The sequence below is a fragment of the Opisthocomus hoazin genome, chromosome Z (genome assembly GCF_030867145.1).
Source record: "Opisthocomus hoazin isolate bOpiHoa1 chromosome Z, bOpiHoa1.hap1, whole genome shotgun sequence".
Lineage (NCBI taxonomy): Eukaryota > Metazoa > Chordata > Aves > Opisthocomiformes > Opisthocomidae > Opisthocomus > Opisthocomus hoazin.
The window spans coordinates 20029316-20054476 of NC_134454.1; the positions used below are offsets into that span (position 1 = coordinate 20029316).

At 41.6% G+C, this 25161-nt stretch overlaps 1 protein-coding gene across 3 annotated transcripts in view; it reads left to right on the forward strand.

Annotated features, from left to right (window-relative positions):
- KDM4C (lysine demethylase 4C) overlaps positions 1-25161 on the forward strand; it is a 281173-nt gene that overhangs the window by 159133 nt on the left and 96879 nt on the right. For all 3 annotated transcript variants that reach the window (XM_075410592.1, XM_075410593.1, XM_075410594.1), the window contains exons 13-15: positions 19887-20068; positions 20930-21146; positions 22030-22106. In XM_075410592.1, the coding sequence (XP_075266707.1) occupies positions 19887-20068; positions 20930-21146; positions 22030-22106 (476 nt within the window). The remainder of the gene's footprint in view (positions 1-19886; positions 20069-20929; positions 21147-22029; positions 22107-25161) is intronic.

A 25161-nucleotide genomic window follows, 5' to 3' on the forward strand; every position in this document is an offset into this window, starting at 1 on the left:
CATGGATTTGTGGACATCCAGATTGCTTAAGCGGTCGCTCACCCAGTCCTCCTTAATCAAGGGAAGGTCATCCTCTCTGTAGGCTTCCTATCTTACCTCCAGTGCCTGGGGTTCCTGAGGGCCAGCCTTGGCACTGAAGACTGAACCAAAGAAGGCATTCAGTAGCTCTGCCTTCTCTGCATCCTCCATCATCAGGACACCCACCTCTTTCAGCAGCAGCCCCACATTGTCCCTAGTCTTCCGTTTTCTACTGATGTACTTGAAGAAGCCTTCTTGTTGTTTCCGACATCCCTTGCCATATTCAGTTCCAGGTGGACCTTGGCCTTCCTTGTTGTATCTCTGCATGCTCTGCTGACATTCCTGTACTCTTCCCAAGTGGCCTGTCCCTCTTTCCACATTCCATGGACCTTTCTCTTCCACCTGAGCTCCGCTAGAAGCTCCTTGTTCAACCATGCTGGTCTCCTGCCTCCTTTGCTAGATTTCTTTCTCAGGGGGATGCACCGCTCCTGAGCATGGAGGAAGTGATGTTTAAAGAGCGACCAGCACTCTTGGACCCCCCTGCCTTCGAGAGCCCTGGCCCACGGGATTCCTCCAAGTAGCTCCTTGAAGAGGCCAAAGTTAGCTCTCCTGAAGTCCAAGGTTTTGATCCTACTTATTGCCCTGCTTCCTCCATGCAGGATCCTGAACTCCACCATTTCATGGTCACTGCAGCCGAGTCTGCCTCCAACCTTCACATTCTCAACCAGTCCCTCCTTGTTTGTTAGTCAAGGATCCGGAAAATCTGGTAAAATATCTGCAAAAAGTGTGCTGCCACCCTGGGAACTCGAGAGAGACACAAATCACTGCAACATGCTGGGGTCTGGCCCACGCCTACCGAGCCCTGTTCAACCTGATTCAGTGCCCTAAAGGGGAAAGGGGGGGAAACGAAGCTGCAGGCACTGCGGCTGGCGCTGCCCCCCCAGCCGGCGCTGCAGCCCCTCCAGCCCAGCAGGCAGTCACAGCCCCCCCAACCAGCACCACCGCTGCCACTGCCACAGCTGCAGGGTCTGCCTCAGTTTCCCTGCCAGGCACGGCAGCTGCCCCAGCCCCAGCTCCAGCAGCAGGCATCGTGGCTGCCCAATGACCAACCTGTGCTGGTAGCAGTCGCCCCTGTAAAACTAAAGAAAGACGCAAAGAGAGCAGATCGCTCCAGGAGGGATGACAATGAGCCAGGGTCCTCATAGGAGATAGAAATAGAGATCATCACCCGGTCCCTGTCCCTGGGTGAGCTGCGAGACATGCGGAAAGACTTCAGCCGCCACCCAGGCGAGCACATTGTCACCTGGCTGCTGCGGTGCTGGGATAACGGGGCCAGCAGCTTGGAATTAGAGGGCAAGGAAGCCAAGCAGCTGGGATCCCTGGCCAGGGAAGGGGGCATTGACAAGGCCATTGGGAAGAAGGAACAAGTCCTCAGCCTCTGGAGGAGACTTCTGTCAGGCGTGAGGGAGAGGTACCCCTTCAGTGAGGATTTTGTATGCTATCCTGGCAAGTGGACCAATATGGAGAGGGGTATTCAGTACTTGAGGGACTTGGCTGTGCGGGAGCTGGTTTACTGTGACACAGATGATGAGCAGGTACCCACAGACCCAGATGAACTCCAGTGCTCACAATCCATGTGGAGGAAGTTTGTGCGGAGCGCACCATCCTCATATGCCAACTCACTGGCAATAGTAGACTGGAAAGGTAAAGAGGCACCAACAGTGGACGAGGTGGCTGTCAGACTCCGGCAATATGAGGAAAGTCTCTCTTCCTCCCTTGTCTCAGCTGTGGAGAAACTGGTCAAGCGACTAGAAAAGAATATGTCCTACTCCCCAGCTGTACGGGCCAGTGTCTCAGCTATTAGGGGCAGGCGTTTCTCTGCTCAGGAGAAGGAATACAGAGGCTATACACCCCGGGGCACCCTGTGGTTCTACCTGCGTGACCACGGACAGGACATGAGGAAGTGGGATGGAAAACCCACCTCAAGTCTAGAAGCACGAGTACGTGAGTTGCGAGGTAAAACAATCACCAAAGGGGATTCTGTTAGGAAAAATGCTGCTCCAGTTTCCAGCAGCCAGCTCTCCAGACCAGGCAGACACTTTGATCTTGATTCCGATCCTCTGGAGGGGACCTCCAAGTCATTTTTACAGCAGGTGAGCAGCAAATTGTCTGACGAGGATCAGAGGGGCCCTGCCTCCAGCCAGGTGGAGGAAAGGGACAACCGTGTTTATTGGACAGTGTGGATTTGGTGGCCTGGCACGTCAGATCCACAAGAGTATAAAGCTCTAGTGGACACTGGTGCACAGTGTACTCCAATGCCATCAGAGTTCAAAGGGTCAGAGTCCATTTGCATTTTGGGAGTGACAGGGGGGTCCCAAGAGCTGAGTGTGTTGGAGGCTGAAGTGAGCCTCACTGGGCAGGAGTGGCAGAAGCACCCCATTATAACTGGCCCCGAGGCTCCGTGCATCCTTGGGATAGACTATCTTAGGAGAGGGTATTTCAAGGACACAAAGGGGTATCGGTGGGCTTTTGGCATAGCTGCTTTGGAGAAAGAAGAAATTAAACAGCTGTCCATTTTGCCTGGTCTCTCGGAGGATCCTTCCGTTGTGGGGTTGCTGAGGGTTGAAGAACAACAGGTGCCAATCGCGACCACAACGGTGCACCGGCGACAGTATCGTACCAACCGAGACTCCCTTCTCCCCATTCATCAGCTGATCCCCCAGCTGGAGAGTCAAGGAGTGATCAGCAAAACTCGCTCACCCTTTAATAGTCCCATATGGCCAGTGAGAAAATCTACTGGAGAGTGGAGACTGACAATAGACTACCGTGGCCTGAATGAAGTCACACCACCGCTGAGTGCTGCCGTACCAGACATGCTAGAACTTCAATATCAGCTGGAGTCAAAGGCAGCCAAGTGGTACGCTACAATTGACATCACTAGTGCATTCTTCTCCATCCCTTTGGCAGCAGAGTGCAGGCCACAGTTTGCTTTCACCTGGAGGGGCATCCAGTACACCTGCAATCGACTGCCCCAGGGGTGGAAACACAGTCCCACCATTTGCCATGGACTAATCCAGACTGCACTGGAAAAGAGTGAGGTGAAGCTCCAGAACATCTGCAGTACATCGATGACATCATTGTATGGGGTGACACAGCGGAGGAAGTTTTTGAGAAAGGGGAGAAAATAGTTCAGATCCTTCTGAAAGCCGGTTTCGCCATTAAGCGAAGTAAAGTCAAGGGACCTGCACAAGAGATCCAGTTTTTGGGAATAAAATGGCAGGATGGGCGCCGTCAAATCCCAATGGATGTCATCAACAAAATACAGCTATGTCTCCACCAACCAGCAAAAAGGAAGCACAGGCCTTCTATGGTGTTGTGGGTTTTTGGAGGATGCACATCCCAAATTACAGCCAGATTGTAAGTCCTCTGTGCCACGTGACCCGGAAGAAGAATGATTTTGAATGGGGCCCTGAGCAACGACTGGCATTTGAACAAGTTAAACGGGAGATAGTTCATGCCGTAGCCCTTGGACCAGTCCGGTCAGGGCAAGATGTTAAAAATGTGCTCTACACCGCAGCCGGGGAGAATGGCCCAACCTGGAGTCTGTGGCAGAAAGCACCAGGGGAGACTCGAGGTCGACCCCTGGGGTTTTGGAGCCGGGGATACAAAGGATCCGAGGCCCGCTATACTCCCACTGAAAAAGAGATTCTGGCAGCATATGAAGGTGTTCGAGCTGCTTCAGAAGTGGTCAGCACTGAAGCACAGCTCCTCCTAGAACCACGATTGCCGGTCCTGGGCTGGATGTTCAAAGAGAGGGTCCCCTCTACGCATCATGCCACCGATGCTACGTGGAGTAAGTGGGTCGTGCTGATCACCCAGCGCACCCGAATGGGAAACCCCAGTCACCCAGGAATACTGGAGGTAATCATGGACTGGCCAGAAGGCAAAGATTTTTGAGCATCGCCAGAGGAGGAGGTGACACGTGCTGAAGAGGCCCCACTGTATAACAAGCTGCCAGAAGATGAGAAACAGTATGCCCTGTTCATGGATGGGTCCTGTCGCATTGTGGGGAAGCAGCGGAGGTGGAAGGCTGCTGTATGGAGCCCTACACGACAAGTCGCGGAAACTGCCGAGCGAGAAGTTGAGTCAAGCCAGTTTGCAGAGATGAAAGCCATCCAGCTGGCTTTGGACATTGCCAGTCGAGAGCAGTGGCCAGTGCTCTATCTTTACACCGACTCTTGGATGGTGGCCAATGTCTTGTGGGGGTGGCTGCAGCAATGGAAGAATAACAACTGGCAGCGCAGAGGCAAACCTCTCTGAGCTGCCCCATTGTGGCAAGATATTGCTGCCCGTCTAGAGCAGTTGGTTGTAAAAGTCCGTCATGTGGACGCCCACGTCCCTAGGAGTCGGGCCACTGAGGAACATCAAAACAACTACCAGGTAGATCAGACTGCTAAGATTGAAGTGGCTCAAGTGGATCTGGACTGGCAACATAAGGGTGAACTGTTTATAGCTCGGTGGGCCCATGACACCTCGGGCCACCAAGCAAGAGATGCAACATACCCATGGGCTCGTGACCGAGAGGTGGACTTGACCATGGACGCTATTGCACAGGTTATCCAAGAAGGTGAGACATGCCCTGCAATCAAGCAAACCAAGCGGGTAAAGCCTCAGTGGTATGGAGGATGATAGCTAAAATATAAATACGGGGAGGCTTGGCAGATTGACTACATCACAGTGCCACAAACCCGCCAAGGCAAGCGCTATGTGCTCACAATGGTGGAGGCCACCACCGGATGGCTGGAAACCTACCCTGTGCCCCATGCCACCACCCGGAATACCATCCTGGGCCTGGAAAAACAAGTCCTGTGGCGACATGGCACTCCCGAAAAAATTGAGTCGGACAACGGGACTCTCTTTCGCAACAGCCTCATAAGTACCTGGGCAAAAGAACACGGCATCGAGTGGGTATATCACATCCCCTACCACGCACCAGCCTCTGGAAAGATTGAGCGGTACAGTGGGCTGCTAAAAACCACTTTGAGGTCAATGAGGGGTGGGACCTTCAAAAACTGGGATACTCATTTAGCAAAGGCCACCTGGTTGGTTAACACCAGAGGGTCCACCAAGCGGGCTGGTCCTGCCCAGTCAAAACCTCAGCTCCCCGTAGAAGGAGATAAAGTCCCTGTAGTGCACATGCGGAACATATTAGGGAAGACAGTTTGGGTTAGCCCTGCCTTGGGCAAAGGCAAGCCCGTCCGCGGGATTGCTTTTGCTGAAGGACCTGGGTGTACCTGGTGGGTAATGCAGAAGGATGGGGAAGTGTGATGTGTACCTCATGGGGATTTGATTTTGGGTGAGAATAGTCCATAAATAAATAAATTGTATAAAGTTAATTGTTAAATAACCCTGTTACTGTCTGTTATCATTGTTATAATTGTTATGTTGTGTACCAGTAGTATCGTAGTAAGAATCATCCAGATTAAGGACGAATGGACTTTTTTGATGAAAATCTAGCAGAGCACAGCGATGATGGAACTGGACCTGGTTTTTCAACAACTGGCACCCAGCAACTTCATCGAGATCGACGTCTCCAACCTGCAGACTGTGGGCACGGGCTGCACCAGATACATCAGCCGTGAGCTCCGGATGCAGCAAGTGACCGCCCATCACCACACATCACCTCTCCTGTCACAGAAGACCATTACGACAGATGGAGCCCGAAGTCATGGATTAAATGAACTCAACGGACACTTTAGAGAGATGATCCATAGACTGAGGGAATGATATCTGGAGACAGGAGAAGTGGTGGTGATCAACTGGACAATGGGGGACCTGGGCATGATGTAGATGGTATGGAATAAGGGGTGGATAATGTCCTGGGTTTGGCCAGGACAGGGTTAATTTTCAGCGGACTCCAGGAAGGGGCACAGCCAGGGGGTGGGGGCTGACCCCACCTGGCCAAAGAGAGCCCGGTATTCCATACCATGTGCCGTCATGCTGGGCTCTGGTGGTGGGGGGGCGGCGCAGCGGTAACTCACTCGCGGCTGGGGAGCGCGCGGCGCCGGTTCTGTCCGGGAGAGAGGGTCTGTTGTGCGAGTTTGTGTTGTATTTTCTCCTTATCTGTATCGTTGTTGTTACTGTTCCCTTTGTTTTTCTGTTCTGTTAAACTGCCCTTATCCCGACCCACCAGTTTCTGCCTCTTTGTTTCCATTCTCCTTCACACCGCGGCGGGGGGAGGGGCGGCCGTGTGGCGCTTTTGTTGCCGGCGGCAGCCGAACCCAAAACACAGCTGATCTCCAGAAATAGCAGGAACTGACAACTCTTGATCATTGCCACTAGCAGCTCTTGTCCCTTGGCTTCTTTCACAGGCAGTGCTTATCTGCCTTAGAGTGGACACCTACGAATGCCGGGATCTAAGAGTAGCCATTATTTTGATTCAAGAGGGGAATACAAACTAGTTCCTCTAAGATTTATGCCTCGTTTGCTGGACAGTGGTATATGTAGTGATCGTTAAGACTCATTGTCCTCTAGGTGAACTTTACAACTGTAATTGCGCACCTTCCTTAACTTTAAAATATGGTATTTTACCTCTTAAAAGAGTGGGTAGAACTGCTGTCTTAGATACACAGGCATGTATAATTTTTCATTATAGAATCATAAAATGTAGCAAAATGAAAATGGATTTCCTGCTGCATTAGTGCAGCCTCTCAGTAGCCTTCTCAAGGGTAGCTATGGAGTTGGTAGGCAAACTGGATATGACATTTGCCAAGAAGACAGATGTCTCTTCTGTAACGTTATCTTCTGGAGTTGAGTTTCTCTTTCCGTAATTGCAGGCCAAAGAGAAGCAAAGAAAATGCATGACTTGCATTTAACAAGGATTAGTACTCTGAGGTATTGGTATAGAGGGTTGCCTAATGAATTCTGCTAGTTCCAAGATATCATAGTAGTAAATATTTTTTTCAGATTAAGAAAAAGCCTACCCCATACAGTTACCACTGACTTTGTCAAAATCTGAAGCTGCTTTGTAAACCTTCAGTAGTGGAAGTGACTTGATTTTAATGCCAATGGAGTTTTACTAAATCCTTTTTCTTGGGTGAGAAGTGTGTGTACTATATATATTTTTAAATGTGCAAAATAATTACAAAATTGATCTTTGAGGGAGTTTGAATGCAATTGTTGTCTAATGTATGGAGTGTTTAAAGGATATTTGTTTTAGTGATCTATGCAGGGACTGTAGCCTGAAGCTATTGATTTATAACTCCAATTCTGGTATTGGTTTGTTATGTGAATTTGGACCTGTGATCGAGTCTTTCTGTTTTGCATCTTCCTTATTTAATATATGAAGATAAGTAATTACCTGAGGCCTTGGTTCAGCGGAGGACTTCAGCACTCTCTTAACTGTAAGCATTCAAGTAACCTGGTTCCTCAAAATTTCACTTGTGTTTTGCCTAGAGGCACGTATGCTGGAGCAGTATATTGACATAGGTTAGATTTGTGCTGCCTGAGAGACAGAAAGTAACTATAAAGTATGTTTTCCACAGCTGGTACTGTTTTTTGTCTGTAGAGTAGCATAAAATGAGAGTATGTTGGTGACTTTGCGCTGCAATATTTCTAAAATGCTCTAATAACTTTGAACAGTTGGATATTTATTTGACTGTATAGTACTTGGCAGTATGGTCAATGAAAGTAGATTTTAATATGTAGAGTAAGGAAGTACCACCAAATAATTCTGTCGTATCTCAGTGACCCTTTTAATTAGTAGGCAAGAGATGCCTGAAGATTCGGAGAAAGTTTTCTGTGTTTTTCCACTTTTGTAGTGGAAAATGCACATACTGTTAAGTCAATTGGTCATGTTTTGTAGAATGTTTCAGAAAATAGTAAGAATTAGATTGTGAGCTAGCTTGGACAATTCTTAGAAGGCAGAAGGATAAATGGGGAGAAAAAGCCCACTATGCTAATACTCTTACGCTGCTAATATAATGCATGTTTGTTAACTCCAGTGAGTAACTGACGAAGGTAGGGACCATGCCAGTGTTGGTTTTCAGGAGTCATCCTTTAAGTTTCCAAAAGTTCACAAAATGTTAATTTTAAGTAAAGAGGAAGAATTAACTAAAATAATGGGTTTGTCTTTTATGTAGAGAAGTGTATGTATTTCATTGAATCCTTTATGATACACTAATTTTACATGGTGGACATCATATGTATGAAGTACTGGGATAAAGATATACATGATCATACCTTCGGGTTTAAGTAATCCTTAATTATCTGGAATAAATGTAAATTGAAGTACATATTCTACATTTGGAGTTGGTTAGTTTAAATGAGCTTTAGTAAGCTTTTGAAAGGGGACGGGAAACTGTGGAGTTTCATTAGTAAATCAGTAAGCATGTGTGTGGATCACAATAGCAGTTCCTAAAAATTTCAGTCTAATTTTAGCTATTGATCAAATCTAATCTTCTAGCTGATAAAGTACAGTGACTGCAAGCAAATGGAATTGGAATGCCAAGTAAAAATTTGGTCCATTAAAAATAGTAAAAAAATTACATGGCAGAATGGAATGGAGAAAGGAACTGGTAATAAGTCTTCTACAGTGCTGTAAATTAAAGCTTTTCAAGAGAGCAGATATCTGCCAGTCTTTAGCTAGTAGTCTGTTCTTGTAGTGGCTTTGCACTGACAGCTGCGTTTTTTGCTGATAGGCTATGTGGTAAATTCCAGGAGGTTTTCTTTTGTTTCTGTTTTGATTTTGATGAGATGCCTCTTTGAACTAAATTATAAAGACAGTGGCTATTCTTTAAACTTACCAGTGTAAAGACAAGTGAAATTACTGAAATTGTTATAAAGTACAGATGTATAACAACGAAATTATAACACAGAGGTAATACATGTATTTTGTGTTGTCAGTTCTTACAGATGCAAGAACATACCCCTTTCTGTGGCCTCATGTCCATATATTAAATACAGTTGCCTGACTAATGGGTCACCTTTGAGCTTGGTTTTTGGACATAAGTATCTGTATTTCTGGAGTCACTAGGTACTTCACGTTTTTCAGTCTGAGTAAGAATTTGTGGCTTGTGCTTCAGCTTTGGTAGCCAGAATTAGTAGACACCTTTGTCAGTTTGAGCCTTAACTATTAGGACTCAATTCTTCATTCCATATTCACAAAAAAGTTGTTCAGCTATTTAGGGAATCAAGTGGATGAAAGATTAATTTTTACTCCCTATATTTATCGGGTACTTTTATGGTCCACTGTTTGAAGTAGAGAATGATTTCGTTACAAAAAGGAATATGTGAGGCCCATTGCTTGCTTTGTTTGTTTTTTGCCATGGGAACAAACACTTTGTTTAGACTGTCTTCTCATGAGTCATCTGAATCATCACCCTGAAAAGGATCAGGTATCAAACCAGATATCTCTTGATCATTTATTGTCCTTGGTGTACGTGGTGGTCATCACTTGAATGAAGTCTATTTCAGCAGACCATAGTAAATCAATCCTGTGTGCATGGGCATCACATATGATTTGAGGCTGCAACTTTGAGTCTAAGAACTTATTTTGATTCTCTGTGTACATTGCTTATACATTATCTTACCTTTTATAACTGTTTCTTTTTCTTGTTCTAGCCTGCCATGTGTTCATTTCTCCTCTTCTAACTTCTGCCCTGCCACTCACAAGTAAATACCCAGCAACTGCAAAGCACTGCTTTTCTCTCCTTTCTTCAACTTGTTTAAAACTTTCAGTTTTTCAAATTCATCCTAAATATAAGTGGTATTAGGGCTTTTTTCTGCTGTTCATGAAAAATCCTGGTTATATTTTTCCCATCCCTCCTTTTCAAAGTTACTCATGAGACTTTTGCCAGCCTTTGCTAGTAGTTATAATAATTCTGTCTCCTCGTGGTCTTGTCTGCAGCAAAGTTATCACTGTCTGTTCTTAATCACAATGCAGGTTTTCTCTGCTAGGTTCTTATTTGTGACCAACACCAAATCAGAAAGCATATTTTTGCTAAGTTACCATTACTGCTTTAATGGGCACCGCTCACCTCAGGAATATCCTGCCAACCATGCCATTTAATGTCAGAGTATAATACACTCTGACCAAGTTCTTTTAGATATGCCATGTGTGGAGGATTTAGTGAATAACCCACAATCTTCTTATTTGAAATTAGCTGAAGTTCCATGGGATTTCAATTTAGCAGAGTGATACAGCAATGCACTTAAATCACAGTGAAAGTACAAATTACATTTAGCTGAGTAGCAGTTGTAATATACAGTTCAATCACAATACAAATACAAATTACATCTAGCAAAGTGTAGCAATTGCAGTACATATTTCAATCAAAAAACAAACGTGAATTTCATTACGGGACTCTAATGATATGCTCAAGAAAAATCAGAGTATCCAAGTATCTAAATGCATCTTTCAATACTGTCAAATAGTCTTTTTAAAAATTCTGTGAACTCTGAATTTTTCTGACCTTTCAAAACACTTTGAGATTTGCTACAACTGACATGTTGCACCTTTTTGATATTTTACTTTTTTTAATAAAGCACACTATTAGTTGCTTTTGTGAGCTAAAGCTTATTTAATCCAGGAGCTCTTAGGCTTAGTGTCTAGAGCTCTGATTCAGTATGGCTATCATTACATATAATTTTTATGAGAACAGAGATATTAATTGATAATTCAGCAATGAGATGCTAATAAAAAAATGTATATTTACAGTACTGTTACTGTGCAAGAAATTAGATTTCTTTTACAGCAGAAGAAATTTAAAAGTTTACATTTTCATATTTTGCTATGAAATTTGTGGCTTTCATTGCTGAGAAAAAGAACTACAATTTCTAAAACTGAGTTTGCTGATATACTGCAGGAACAGTTTTGAAGTTGCAAGTCTTTTTCCCTGACTGAGTTTTTTTTTTATTATGATTATTTCCTCCAGGACATTTGAAACTATAGATAATGCCTCCCAGGGCTGAGATTATGTTCAACTACCTGAAAAATAACAGATGCTGCTATGCTCTTCATAGCAGAGAATGCTGCTGTACAAAGCCAGGAAACATCAGTGGAACATAACCCCAAGCAGCAAAATCATTGTTGAGATTGGCAAAAGCAAATTGTACTGTATTAGCATCGATGGCTTTTCACATCTGCTGGGTTAAATCAGCAAATAATGGGAACAGCCCATTCTACAAATGGTTCAAATGTTTTCTGTCTGAGAATTTAAGTTTAACTTAGTAAGCAAAAACCATTCAAAGTATTGGAGCAAGTTTGCCTCAAACTATTAAACCAATAACATTTGTGAAAACATTTATTTCAAGCTCTTTTCAGTGGTGCCCAGTGACAGGACAAGGGGTAATGGGCACAAACTGAGGCACAGGAAGTTCCGTCTGAACATGAGGAGGAACTTCTTCTCTCTGAGGGTGACGGAGCACTGGAACAGGCTGCCCAGGGAGGTTGTGGAGTCTCCTTCTCTGGAGATATTCAAGACCCGCCTGGACAAGGTCCTGTGCAGCCTGCTGTAGGTGACCCTGCTTATGCGGGGGGGTTGGACTAGATGACCCACAGCGGTCCCTTCCAACCCCTACTATTCTGTGATTCTGTGATTCTGATTTTTTTACCCACGTGGAAAGCAGCACAGTAACTGTTTATAAGTACTCCTTTACAGAAGGAGTTTCCTTTGTACCAAAACAGATTGTGGGCTAGAACTTTATTTTTGTCTACACAATTTGTTTTAATGAATTGTTTCACTTTTCTTAAATATTTAAAGGGATACAGATGCATATAAATAATCATAGTAATGAGAACTGGTATATCCAAAATTACATTACAGAGATTAATTAATCCTATAAATATTCTTTTCAGGTACAGAAATGATAGCAGGAATAAGGATGGACTTTGGCATTGATAGTCACCTTATAGTGTCAGTATCACTATGGCTGAATTATTATATGACACAGTAAGGTTTATAACAACTGTTATGCATTTATTTAAAGTCATTAATTGGCTGATGAAGTGTTTCTATTTTTCTTTTGGAAAAAAGACCACTTGCTCTATCCCCTTGGGAAACAAAATATTTAACCTCATTATGAATTGTATCTGGTAAAGTAATATTGCAACAAAGCATTATACTTGCAGTGAAGTAAAAATGCCCTGGAGACTCAAGAGCTGTGACTGCTGTTAGGGATGGCAGTGAGGAGATATTTTTAAATGCACAGGACTATACTACATTACATCATCCCATGAATACTTTTTTGGAGGCTGGTATTGATCAATTTTAGACTTCAGCATGAATATGTGGTACAGTTACAGCCAGAAACATAACAGAAGTTACAAGAAATAGGCTTCATTCATATAAAAGCATTAAAAAAATATGCATACTAACAGACTTGCACAATAAGCTCTCCTTGGGAGGCTATAAGAGGCAGAAATGTCACTCTCATTGTGGGATGGCTGCTCCACATATGTATTATCAAAGCATACCAAAACTGGTGATATATTTAATGATGTATTGATAAGGTGTTTAAATCCAAGTAGGATATATTGTCAAAGAGTATCCAATAAAGGGTCTTTGAACTTGATTTAAACATATGCTCCAACTTTGAAAGTTGACATCTTATCCAGGACATTTCTGATTGCTTTAAACTGTGATGCCTAACACTCTAGCAGAACTCCAGTCAATCCTTCTACTTGTAAATATGATTTAAGTACCACTACTAAAGAACTGAATTTTACGTTCCTTGTGCCAGAGTCTAATACTTGCTGACCAGTTACTTTTAGATGTCCCACATGAGAAGTATTTAATATTTAATGCCAAATTTACTGGATTTTGCATTAGCAGAGTGATACAGCAATGTACTTAAATCACAATACAAGCACAGTATAGCAATTGCAATATACAGTTGGATCACAGTGTAAATATGGCTGTATATGCTCACTGTCATGATGCTGGATGTCAGCATTTGCTGGAAAGGAATACATGAGTTGAATTCAGCTCAAACTTGTTGCTCTTTTCAAAGTTCACTTTCTTCAGTGTTCAGTTTTTATACTCTGTGATGGACAAAGCCATATACACACTTCCCGCATTCTGGTCTGGCTGGCTCAAGAAGACATTTGCAATCTTCTGACTAACTCAGGGAAAAACATTTACACAACCAGCCAATCCACCCAGCTGATACAGCCACTTATCTAAAACAAAGACCACCCCCTGCTCCGCTTTACGTTGAGACAAATTCAGCTTCCTTTGCAACAGCTATGGGCAGTCACTCCCTAGATTCTTCCCTGAGATTCAAAAGCACAGAGCCCTTGCGCATGTCCTCTGAGCCTTTTTCAGTTCCAGGGATTTATTGATCAGTCACGTGATTCATGGAGCATTAAAGTGTTGATTAGAGGAACAGTGCCCTGGTGTACATGCAAAACATATCTCATCTCCATCATCAAGCAGATCATTTCAGGAGACTGCCAGCGTTTGTTAGGCAGAATGAAGGAGTGTCTGCTTAATAATAGGTCCGCTTCCACACATGGGGTGCCCAAGATTTCTTCCTCTGTCCTGGAAAATATTAATTGAGCATGGAGGTCCTTTTAAGTTGTTTAAAGATAATATTGTCTTGGGTTTTTTTGTTTGTTTCTCTGGAATTAGGGAATTCTTGAACCTCTGATGATTTCACATTTGTTTCCTTTCAGTGACATATCCTTGTTAATGAACCAAATCTTAGACAGTCCCCTGTGGCTCTTATTCATTACACAAGGGTGATGTGAAGTTTAATTTACAGCTGCAAAGGTTGGGACTGGTTTGAAATTGGAGTTTGTCTTATAATGTACACGTACAGTCATGTTTTGGGCTTTACAGGGGTGATAGATTGTAGAAGTTCTAGGATATTTAATTTTGTTTCCCAGCTGTGACTGATCTGCCTTAGCTATGAGTTTTTGGGATCATGTCTATGTAGATGTTCCCAGTGGTGCAAGTACAGATCTTTATTTTACTTTCTTACACAGTATCCTATTTTTTAAAAACTTCTAAAAAAATTCAGCTTAATTGAATTTTTACATGGTGCAAGGTGTTGTGTAGACAGTCCTTTTAATGTAATAATGGTTTATTTTAGTGTAGGTTATTTAATCTTTATTTCATATAATTCCCCAGGCCTGTCACATTCCAGATAGTAAAGGCTTTACGTGATAAGCAATGGATTTTAATTTTTGCAGGTAAATAAACCCTCTACTGTATAGTTAAGGAATTTTAATACATCCTGAGAAAGTGAGCTGGGTGGTTCTTCTGATGGTTTTACTTCAAAGTAGGGAGTGAGCACATACATCTTTGTATAGTCAGCCTCTGAGCATGGTGTCTTATCTACTGAAGTTCTCTGGAGACAAATGGTCTCAGAAAAAGAGTGAGCTTGACTGTAAGAAAGTGAGTCACATAATTATAGTTCTGTTGCATTATTAAGCAGTTGTAAATTCCTATAAATAGCGCTTATATCAGGTTAAGCATAACATTTAGTCTTGAACATGGAGTTGTGTGAGAAGGTGTTCTGCTGAAGAGGTGTTTATTTTTGTAGCTGAAGTAGTGGCCTCAATTTTTGATACAGTATTTGTTGCTATGGGAATAATTACTGCATCTAAAGCCAGTGTCATGGTTCAGATGGAGATTAAACAACAGGAATAGATCCAGTAAAGACTTTAAAGATGTTTCTTTGAGTATTTGTCGGTGTGCCTATGTGTTACACGTGAGAGTCTGCAGTCTCTTGAACAGTGCTGTGTGTTGAACTGCAAATTGTATTGAATTTCCTTGTCATGACTAGCAGGTTCAACTCCTGTCTTTTATTTTATTCCCTCTGACAGCAAGATGTATTCTGTGCAATAGTTAAGTTGATATGATGTTTCTTTGCCAAAGAATATCAGAATGCATTGTGCACTTTTGTCTTGATTAATTCTTAAATTGGAATGCAAGTTTCATGCTGAAAAGCTGAAAAAAAGCAAATGGCACATCAGAGTTCTCACCAAGGAATTCTGCTACACACCTGTACAGAGTCCTGATCATGTACTTGCGGGCAGTGAACTGTGAGGAAATGTCAGTGATTTCATCCAAGTTCAGCACACACAGAAGTCAAGATGGATTCCGCAGCTCCATTTCACCTGTTGCACAAAGCAAATGCTCTCTATAGACAGATTTTGTGTTTCATATCACTGCATTGCCTGACCTCAGTCTTTTGGATTGTTTGTGTTGGGCAGTTGGTAGCTGCTCTTGGAGCGAGGCCACTGTATCACAAAGAAGGTTTGAATAATTTGTAGAGTGCATATTGTAAAGTGGTGTTGGTTGGCAGCATTGCACTGGTGACTGTTCATCAAAACTTAACTCTACCAGAACTGAGACAATGTTCTCAGTTTCTTTCAGAAAAATGCCAATAGGTGAGATTTTTAGTGAAACACCGTGTTCGTAGAGCTTGATGAAACCTTATGTACTGCTCTTGTAAAGTAAATATGTGATTTTTGGAGGGCAGCGTTTGAATCACTTTCACTATGGGAACTGATGCTTGCACTATGGTTTTTGCGGATCTTGAGCACTGGGAAATGACACTGATACAAATTAAAATTATTATTATTATTATTTTTTAATATTGAAAGATGATAAATTAAGTCGAGGTTGCCTAGGAAATTCTTGAAGACAACCAAAAGTCACAGCCATACAGGAGTGATAACAGAGGAGCAGACAAAGCTTATATCCCTTAAGAATGTTCATTCCGACTATTCTTAATTTTGTATACTTTTAGTGTAACATTGCTTTAAGAAGTAGTGGATTAGTTAGTCGCCCTCTGAAAGGAAGGATATTTTTCCTTTCCTGACTGTGCTTCTGGGCTTATTATGGCAGAGAAGAATGAGAGGTTGCAGGGTGTAGTATGCAGGAGGATCACATCAGAGAGCTTGGGTCCCATAGTTTGTGCGAAGAGACTAAGAGACTGCAGTAAGGAGCATTGAGAAGACAGTCAGATCTCAAAGGAGATAGAATGCATAATTAGAGATGTTAGAGATCAGAGGCAAATGAGGAGCGTTTGCTTCTAGTCAATACGTAACTGGAAGTAGTTGGTCTAACCATAATGTAAAGGAGAAAATGAATTTATTAAAATAGTGTTAAATTTTTTGGAGGGTGTGGAAGATGAAGTCCAGTGCGTCTGCATATGACACTTTGTCCCCGGCTTCATTTGGAATGAGGTTTGAAAAGAAATACAAAGCTCTTGAAAGCAGCTAAAGGTGCTAAGGGCCCTGCCAGCTTTATTCCTGTCTCTTACATTCTATTCAATCCCTTGGTCTGGAAAGGATTTGTAAAGATCACACAAAAGGGAACTGTTCTTGTTCTTATCAAAACAGATGAGAACCGATATGGTCATGAACTCAGCAATGTGATGGAGACAGTGGAAGACCAGAGCACTATGTGAGAGAACTAGAGCGATCATCCTAGAGTTGATGCCAGGACTGGAAATCTGGAGGACAGGAGAGGTGCCCGAGGACTGGAGGAAAGCCAGTGTGACTCCAGTCTTCAGAAAGGGCAAGAAGGAGGACCCAGGGAACTACAGCCCGTTTAGCCTCACCTCTGTCCTGGGAAAGATGATGGAGTAACTCGTTCTGGAGGTCAGCACTAAGCAAGTGGAGGAAAAGAAGGTTATCAGGAGTAGTCAACATAGATTCACCAAGGGGAAATCATACTTGACTGATCTGATGGCTTTCTATGATGGCATGACTGGCGGGCTAGATGAGGGGAGAGCAGTGGATGTTGTCGGTCTACCTTGACTTCAGCAAGACTTTCGACACGGTCTCCCATAACATTCTCCTAGGCAAGCTCAGGAAGTGTGGGCTAGATGCGTGGTCAGAAAGGTGGATTGAGAACTGTCTGAATGGCAGAACTCAGGGTTGTCATCAGTGGCGCTGAGTCTAGTCGGAGGCCGGTAGCTAGTGGTGTCCCCCAGGGGTCAGTACTGGGCCCAGTCTTGTTCCACTTATTCATCGATAACCTGGATAAAGAGTTAGAGGATCCTGGGATACATTAAAAAGACTGTGACCAGCAGGTCAAGGGAGGTTCTCCTCCCCCTCTACTCTGCCCCAGTGAGGCCCCATCTGGAATACTGTGTCCAGTTCTGGGCTCCCCACTTCAAGAAAGATGAGGAGCTACTGGAGAGAGTCCAGCAGAGGGCTACGAGGATGATGAGGGGACTGGAGCATCTGTCCTATGAGGAAAGGCTGAGGGAGCTGGGCTTGTTTAGCCTGGAGAAGGCTGAGAGAGGACCTTATAAGGTGGGTTTCAAGAGGATGTGTCCAGACTCTTTTCAGTGGTGCCCAGTGGCCGGATGAGGGGCACTGGGCACAAATTGAAACATAGGAAGTTCCATCTGAACATGAGGAAGAACTTATTTATTCTGAGGGTGATGGAGCCCTGGAACATACTGCCCGGAGTGGTTGTGGAGTCTGCTTCACTGGAGATATTCAAAACGTGCCTGGAAGAGGTCCTGTGCAGTCTGCTCTAGGTGAAGCTGCTTTGGCAGGGGGGTTGAATCAGATGATCCCCAGGGGTCCCTTCCAACCCCTACCATTCTGTGATTCTGTGAAATCCAAAGATAGAGTTTTGGCTAAGGAGCAGCATAATAGGGTGATGTTCAGTTTGAAGACTTCAACCCTCATGGGACAATTGTTCAGCAGTGAGGAGAAGTGGTGAAGTATGAGGATGTTAATTTCAAAGTGGCAAACAGATGTGGAAGATGTAAGTTACAAACCTTCACAATAAATTTGATGTTCCTCTTAGTTTTCTTCATACGGCACAATGAAACCCTGAATTCTCTGGGAGGTCACAACTATAATGAAAATATTTAAAATATTTGCAATATAAGCTCCTAAAAGAAAATAATGCCAAGAAAGAACTTGGAAAATAAGGCAGCAAAGATGAAGCCACTTGTGAGACCATTCTGTAAAGGTAGATACAAATGGAACTAGAGGCATAGATTTCAGAACTTTTTATTTTACAGTTCTGGAAAACTGCAAGCAGTAGAAAAAATAAGATTGGACAGAATGCTTTTAAATAAAAGCTTAGTTAATCTTTTAACTTAAAAGATGAGTAATTCAGACAGCTATAAGTATGATACTAGCATTTTATATTTTCACCTTGTCCTTGTGTTCAGCTGTTTCCTCACTGGTATTCTTTTGCAGCTATGTTGTTCACCATAAAGCTCTGCTGCTGAGTATTTACTTGGTGACAGCTTTTTTGCAGATGTTTTGTATTTATCCTTCTATCTGGATTGTTGGCAAATGTTTATTGAATTGATATTAGTTCTCTTGGGAAACTATAGAAATTGAAGTAAAATTGCCATGCAGGGTACATTAATTTATTTTTGCTACATTTGGCTTGCTTCTAGACAAATATTTTAATCCATATTTTATTCAACACTGATAAAAATGCTAGCAACTTTATAGTGCTTTTGTAGCAATGCGCTACAGTTTATCGTAGGAGGAGACCCATAAAGCCTCCACTTTTTTATGAAGTGGATGAAGGCGGTCATGGGCTGAAGGAAAGTGATGATTCAGCTTAATGTACTTCATTAAATATTTCTGGTTTTGGAATTTTCTTCTTTTGAAATAAATAATTTTTCTTAAATACATCGTTAGAAAAGGACCATATGCTGTAGACCTTTTTTGTTATCTGAAAGTTCTGTTCAATAACTTTCCACATTTTCCTTCCCACATTCACATTATTTTAATTATTCTAATTGACACCTTCTCATTGATCATGAAAGATTTAATAAGCATTGTCCACTTCAATGAACAGAACTACAGACCTCAGCATTAATTAGAGAAGTGTATAAGGACCCAATTCAGAAAAAGGTACTTAACATCTCCTGTCAGCAATGCTTTCCTTTCTAGAACAAGAAGACATTTCCGACCTCATAATCTGTGTATTTCTCAGGTGGCAAGGTCGTTGCCTGTGAATATATCCTTAGGTTTCCAACCAGCTCAAACATGTGACTGGGCTGAAATTCTGGTGTTAACAACTGGATCATTAATAATTATGCTATTGATTTCACTGGGGCAAGGATTTTACACCCAGTCTCCTTTTCACAGCTTTCCCTTTTCCGCATCTCTCTCAATAGCAAATGACCTCATTTTTAGATTACTCCTGTTGAATAAGCTGTTTCTCTTTGTGCTGCAGACTGATTTTATTTTCCAGCTTCTCTAGAGGCTTTTAATTTCATAAAGTCAGCTTTGTGGAGTCCTGCACAGAAACACTGCTAAGTAAAACAAACTTTTATAACATGCAGAAGAGACCACTGATAATACCAAAGAATTTTTCCCATAGTGGGATCCAGCATGCATGTCCAGCTACATCTTAGATCTGATTGTTCCCCATTACTCCCTGGCTATAACATTTGTCTCTTTTTTCCCTTCGGAAAATGAGTGTGAGATTCCATGGAGAGTTGAGAGGTGGCATTCTGTGTGTACCAAAGTGATTTGTCTGGTGCTGCTTGGTGGGATGCAACGTGTTCCATCCGTAAGAAATTTAGGGCAGAGTGAAGGGAGGGATAGGGGTTAGAGGTTGGAGGGATTAAGGAGCGGGAGAGTGAGATATAATGTTGTGGATATGAATACAAGTGGTAAACAATAGAGCTAGCGGCATACTTTCTTATGCTGTGTGTGGAGCAGTCAGCTAATGACACAGGTGTCAAAGCACTTCTTTGGGTGCTTGTCTTGATGCATAATTCTTTTAGACTTCTGCATTTGTATTCACACACAGACTTCTTATATCATTGTTTTATCTTCATTGTTAGCACACTTGATAAAGTCATTGTTGCTTCTCTTCATTCCAGGAATACAATGTAACGAATTGTTTGTTTTCTTTAAGAACTGCCTGAGACTACCTTAACTGAAGAGAAAGTTCAAGAGACAGAGACATGGGCCAGGCCTCTGGTCTACCTTTGGCAGACAAGAGTACCCAACTTCAATGCTGAAAAAGAATACAATGCAGCTTGTGCAAAAAAGGAACCACACTGTGCTATTTGCACTCTTCTCATGCCATACTACAAGGTGAACACCATCCTAACATCTCCATCTCCGGGTGAAGTGTGAAATAGCTGCCCAGCTACTTCATTTCCAGTAAATGAGAAATAAGATGAGCTTATGCATTTGATTTGTATGAGAAGGAAATAAACTCATTATTGTTAAAATTAGGATCAATACACCTGCATTTCTCCTTCATTCCAGACAGTGTCTACCTTCTACTAGGTTTTACGTAGGATTGATGTTAGTGTATGTGTGCATGCCCTTGAAGTTACACTTTTTGAGACGGGGAACCCACATAGGTTTTTATTTTTTAGCTATTTCCTTATGTCCATCTTCAGATGTTTTTTATCAGGGCGTCTTCTCTGTGTCCTTCATGCAGGGTTGAAGAAGTAAGTGTTTTCACAGGGCTTAGGCCTTCTCAGGAATATTTTTCGCATAGAGACAGCCTAATGCAGAGCACTGTTTGATACTGGCTTGTGGAATTTCTGTGTCAAATGTCAGCAAAAAATGCTGCTGTAGTACTATGGTACTAATTCTGAAGCTAAACTGGAATCCGCTCAGCATGGGAACTAGAAAGAAAACTTTTATTGAACTGGACCCGGTTAAAGGGCTCATAGAGAGACAGAGGTACAGTATCACTGAACACTACTGCAGTAACACTAGTTTGCAGGCTGAGTGCTATTCTAGATTTCACAGTTATTAGAGCAATCAAGGAACTATAGAATGACTGTGACAAATACCTAGAAGCACTTTATTTTCTTGTAAAGCTGTAATGTTCTTAGTGCAAGAGCTGGGAGGGGAGAAGTCACTTCATCATTGTCAAAAGAAAGAGTAAGTAAGACTCTTCTTGCTTTTACTTAAATATAAATTTTGTTCATTTTACAGCCAAACAATCATGATGAAGAAAGTCCTACTTTCAGGGAAGCAAACTCAGCAGAAACATTGATGGCTGAAAATGAAAAGACTAAACCTCTCCTTCCAGAGATGTGTTTTATTTATAGTGAAGAAAACACTGAAAACTATCCATCAAATGCCTTTATCGAAGAAAATGGAACAAGTCTTCTGATTTCCTGTGCAAAGTGTTGTATACGGGTTCATGCAAGTAAATAAACTAATTGTTTGTTTGGCAGAAATGTAATTTTGAATTTTGTTTTGCTGATAAATAAGTTAACTAGGCTTCTAGTATGTCTTTAAAAGTACTTGAAAAACATTTCCATATATAATGCTTCAATCACTGGCTAAATTTTTTTAAAAGCTATGTTATGTTTTGTATTACTTGTTAATCATTGCTGTGAAAATAGTGAATAATTAACTTTTCTGTAAACTTTCGGTAATCACAAACTTCTGATTCTTGTTTCAGTTTTGAGCTATTAAATTCCTCTTTTACTTCTCGTATTTTGAACCACTGTGTGATGTTAGTATATCCTTATTAAGTTGTCAGGGTGGAGTCCTGCTGGATCTGAGAACTTGTGAATATTGCTGCCTTTAGATATGCAGTCATTTCCTGTACCTTGCATTCTGTTTTATTTCAAGAGTGACTGATGAATGCATGGATTTTCTGCAGTATCTTCTAGGGACAGTAGGACTTGAATAGTTAACTCTGAGAAGTCCATGTGAAATTCTTACATGGAAGTGCAGTATAATTGCATAGAATAAAAGTCAGTACATTTTTACTGCAGGGAGAATTGGTGATTTGCTATTGAACTGACAGGAAATAAGAAATTCCCTGGGGTCTGGTCTTTTGGATGTTTGGAGGTTTTGTTTGTTTTGATTTTTGGTTTGGTTTTGTGGGGCTTTTTGAGTTTTGTGAAGAGTGTCTGTATGTCTATTTTATGTATTTCATAGACTATGAAATTAGCAATAAATCTTGATTTGGAAATTCTCCTTGGTTACAGGAGATGTGTTTTACTAGTTACTACACAGCTGAATTGTATGAGATCATAGAGAGACAGAATATATTAATCAGTCCACCTCTCTCATTCTAGGTTGCTATGGTGTTCCTTCTCATGAAATCGGTAATGAATGGTTGTGTTCTCGATGCAGAAAAGAAGCCTGGACAGCCGTAAGTTTCACATGTTGCTTAGTTATCTGAAAAAAAAAAAGCACATGCATGATTGCATGTTGAATGCAGCCTGTGTATTTCTTATGAACACACACTTGCTGGGGAAAAATTGTTTGTAAAATACAATTAGATTTCAATGTAAAATGTAATAGCATTTTGATAGACAAACTTGGATTAGGTGTATACACTCAGGCTTGGCTAATAGAATATAGCTTTGTCAAACAGTTTCTTGCAATTATGAAAGTTACCTGCAAATGCTAAGAGTTAAGGAAAAAGAAGAGGAACTTGTATTTTTAATCCACATATTACCTAAGCTGGGAAAACAAAAAGAAAAAAGCAGTTTAGAACAGCTCATTACAAAAATATGGTCCATTTATAATGATTAGTCCTGTGTTCTCCCAGTGAATAACTATTAAAATATTTATTGAATCAATTTCTCTCTCTGCAACATGTTCTCATTTTAGTAGGAAAGGCATTCTTACCAGGTAAAATCCAATTTTCATCTTTCGTTGTTACCCAGAAAACCTTGCTGTAGCTTCCTTATCAGAGAATCGTGAGTTTCAGGATGTCCTGAACTACTTTTGTGACTACTGTTCTAGAATCAAGGGAAGGTCGAGGTTTAAAAGCACAAGTCTGTTCTGGCAAGTGACAGGTTGCCATTAACTCAGAATCTAATTACTGGTTAAACAAACAGGGTTAGAAAGCCCTGCTGCTCTATCAAAAAGCTTTGTTAATTTTCAGGGGAGGTCCAGCCATGAAGTGCTGGTATGGGAATTCTAAGGAGAACATTCTTATTCATGAAATATGATGTATGATAGCAGTAGGACTGAATCACATGCTTTTGTTAAAAACACTGAAAAATTTAGAAGATTGCCTTGGAGTCTGATGTTAACTGCAATGTAACAGTTACACATTTGAGGGGAAATTTGGAGACTATAGTTCATTTTTCAAAATCAAAAGTCACAGGTAAATAGCAAAAGAAAATTCAGTCTTAGAATTTGTCAATGCTGTGTTGTATAAAGGATTCTAAAATTGTTCTGGGGTTTTAAGGTTATTTTACAAATGTTCTTGAAGTGAAGAGGACATTCAGATAGCACAGTGGTAGGTGAAAGGAAAGAACAAAAATAGTGAGATACTGACTGACTTGACTCATTTATGTTCACTGTGTGGCAATAAAGGGGGAATTGGATAATATGATACCAAAAGGAAAGTGTTGGGGAGAAGATTAAAGCGTGACTTGACTGGGATATGTCTTTGACAAACTTCTAGGTGAAAAATTTGCTCCTGAGGACAGCATCAGTTTGAGAAGAACTATGTGCATTTTACTGAATAGGTTTAGTTTTGTTCTGTTATGATGCATGTACGCTTTTGAAAATAAAGAAGATCTGAATTTTAGGGAAAGTACTTTTAGGCCAAATTATTTGAGGAGATGAGGTGAAGTAGTGGAAGATATATCAAAAACATACAGAAAATAAGTGAAGAAGTTTTAACATTGGATTTTTGCAGAAACACACACTAGGAGTAGGGCAGAAGATTCAGTGGATTTGTGGAGTTTTGTGTGTTAGGTAACAAGAAGGTGATAGGAGTCAAACAGTACCATTTTCACTGTGCAAAGGCTAGGCAGTATGTGTTGCCCACTTGGACAATTTTTTTAATGTAGGCTTTGACTATTACATATTTAACTGAATTGCTGTGATTTTGTATGTGCATTGGTTACTGTACAGCTAAACAGTTAGTGCTGACAGCTTTGTCTTTCCATAGCTCTGATTTGGTGACCAGAGTGAAATGAACTTATGCCCCAAGAGAGCTCTTAGTTCAGATGTGTTTGTGGAACAAAATTCACGTTCTTAATGCATAAGAGGTCATTCAGCTGGGAAGTTTTAATGAAACGTTGAAGATTGAGTAGACCTCACTAGTATTAAATTTGCTTAAAACTTGGCCTCCATAGTCTGCTATCTTGTATTCTTTGTTATTACATGTCACGTCATTCACATGTCAATGTGAACTATTCATTGTCAGCTGAAAGATGGAGGAGTGATAGATAGTAGGCGTCTGCTACCTGAGTTAAATAGCAAAAATCCAACTGTTTCAAGGATGTGAATAACGCTCTGCTATGTACTCATACGTGAATGATACCCAATTCACTTTTTCTTTTTTAATAGTAGGGTCTTTCAAAATTTTTGAGATGCTGAAGCAGTCTCAGAAGTATTAGTGATTACCTCTGATAGTTTGCAGAGCTTAGGTGGGATGCCAGCAGCCAGGAATATTTAATGTTGCTTTTTAAAAAGGCAGGAAATGGTTGAGCCAAGGAATTATGTGACAGTCAACCTATCTTGAATTCCAAGAGAAATACTAAACAAATGATGAATCTATAAATTTCTGAACACCTAGAGAATAACAGAATACAAAGAGATAGGTGTTTAAGAACAAACTAAGTGATTTTTTGCTGTGGCAGCTCAATGGAGTAAGGAATAAGCAAAAGATTTCATGCATCCTAACTTTCAGATTCATTTGATAGTGTTGTAGATTGTGATATTCAAGCGACAGAAGAGATATGATCTAAATCAATAGGTGCCAGACATATAGGAATATGGATTTGCCTTCAACCCTCAGTATCTTCGGCCTCTGGCCGTCATTCTCATCAGGCTATTTGAATCTTTAAGAGAGTAATAAAGTTCTGTGCATCATTTGCCAGTTACTTTTTGTGGAATATGGAATTCAACAGAGAATAGATACAGTACTTAGAGAGGAGTTACTGGTTAGGCATATACAAGATGGGAGTCTCTACCTAAGCAGTAGGTCCAACTGCCAACTGCAGTTGTGACCACTCTGGCCACAGATTAAGCAGAAGTTATCAGTTCTATAGGACATGAAACATCACACCAGGATGTTTAAGCCTAGTACTGGAAATAAAGCCTGAAAATCATATGGAACAACCTTTCTGCTCTCTTCAGCTTTGATGAGAGCCCAGCTGAAGAACTGTGCCTAACAGTGAACACACGTGGTTCAGAAAAACCTGGTTAAAAAGCCTCAGAGAGATGGAAGAAAATAAGAG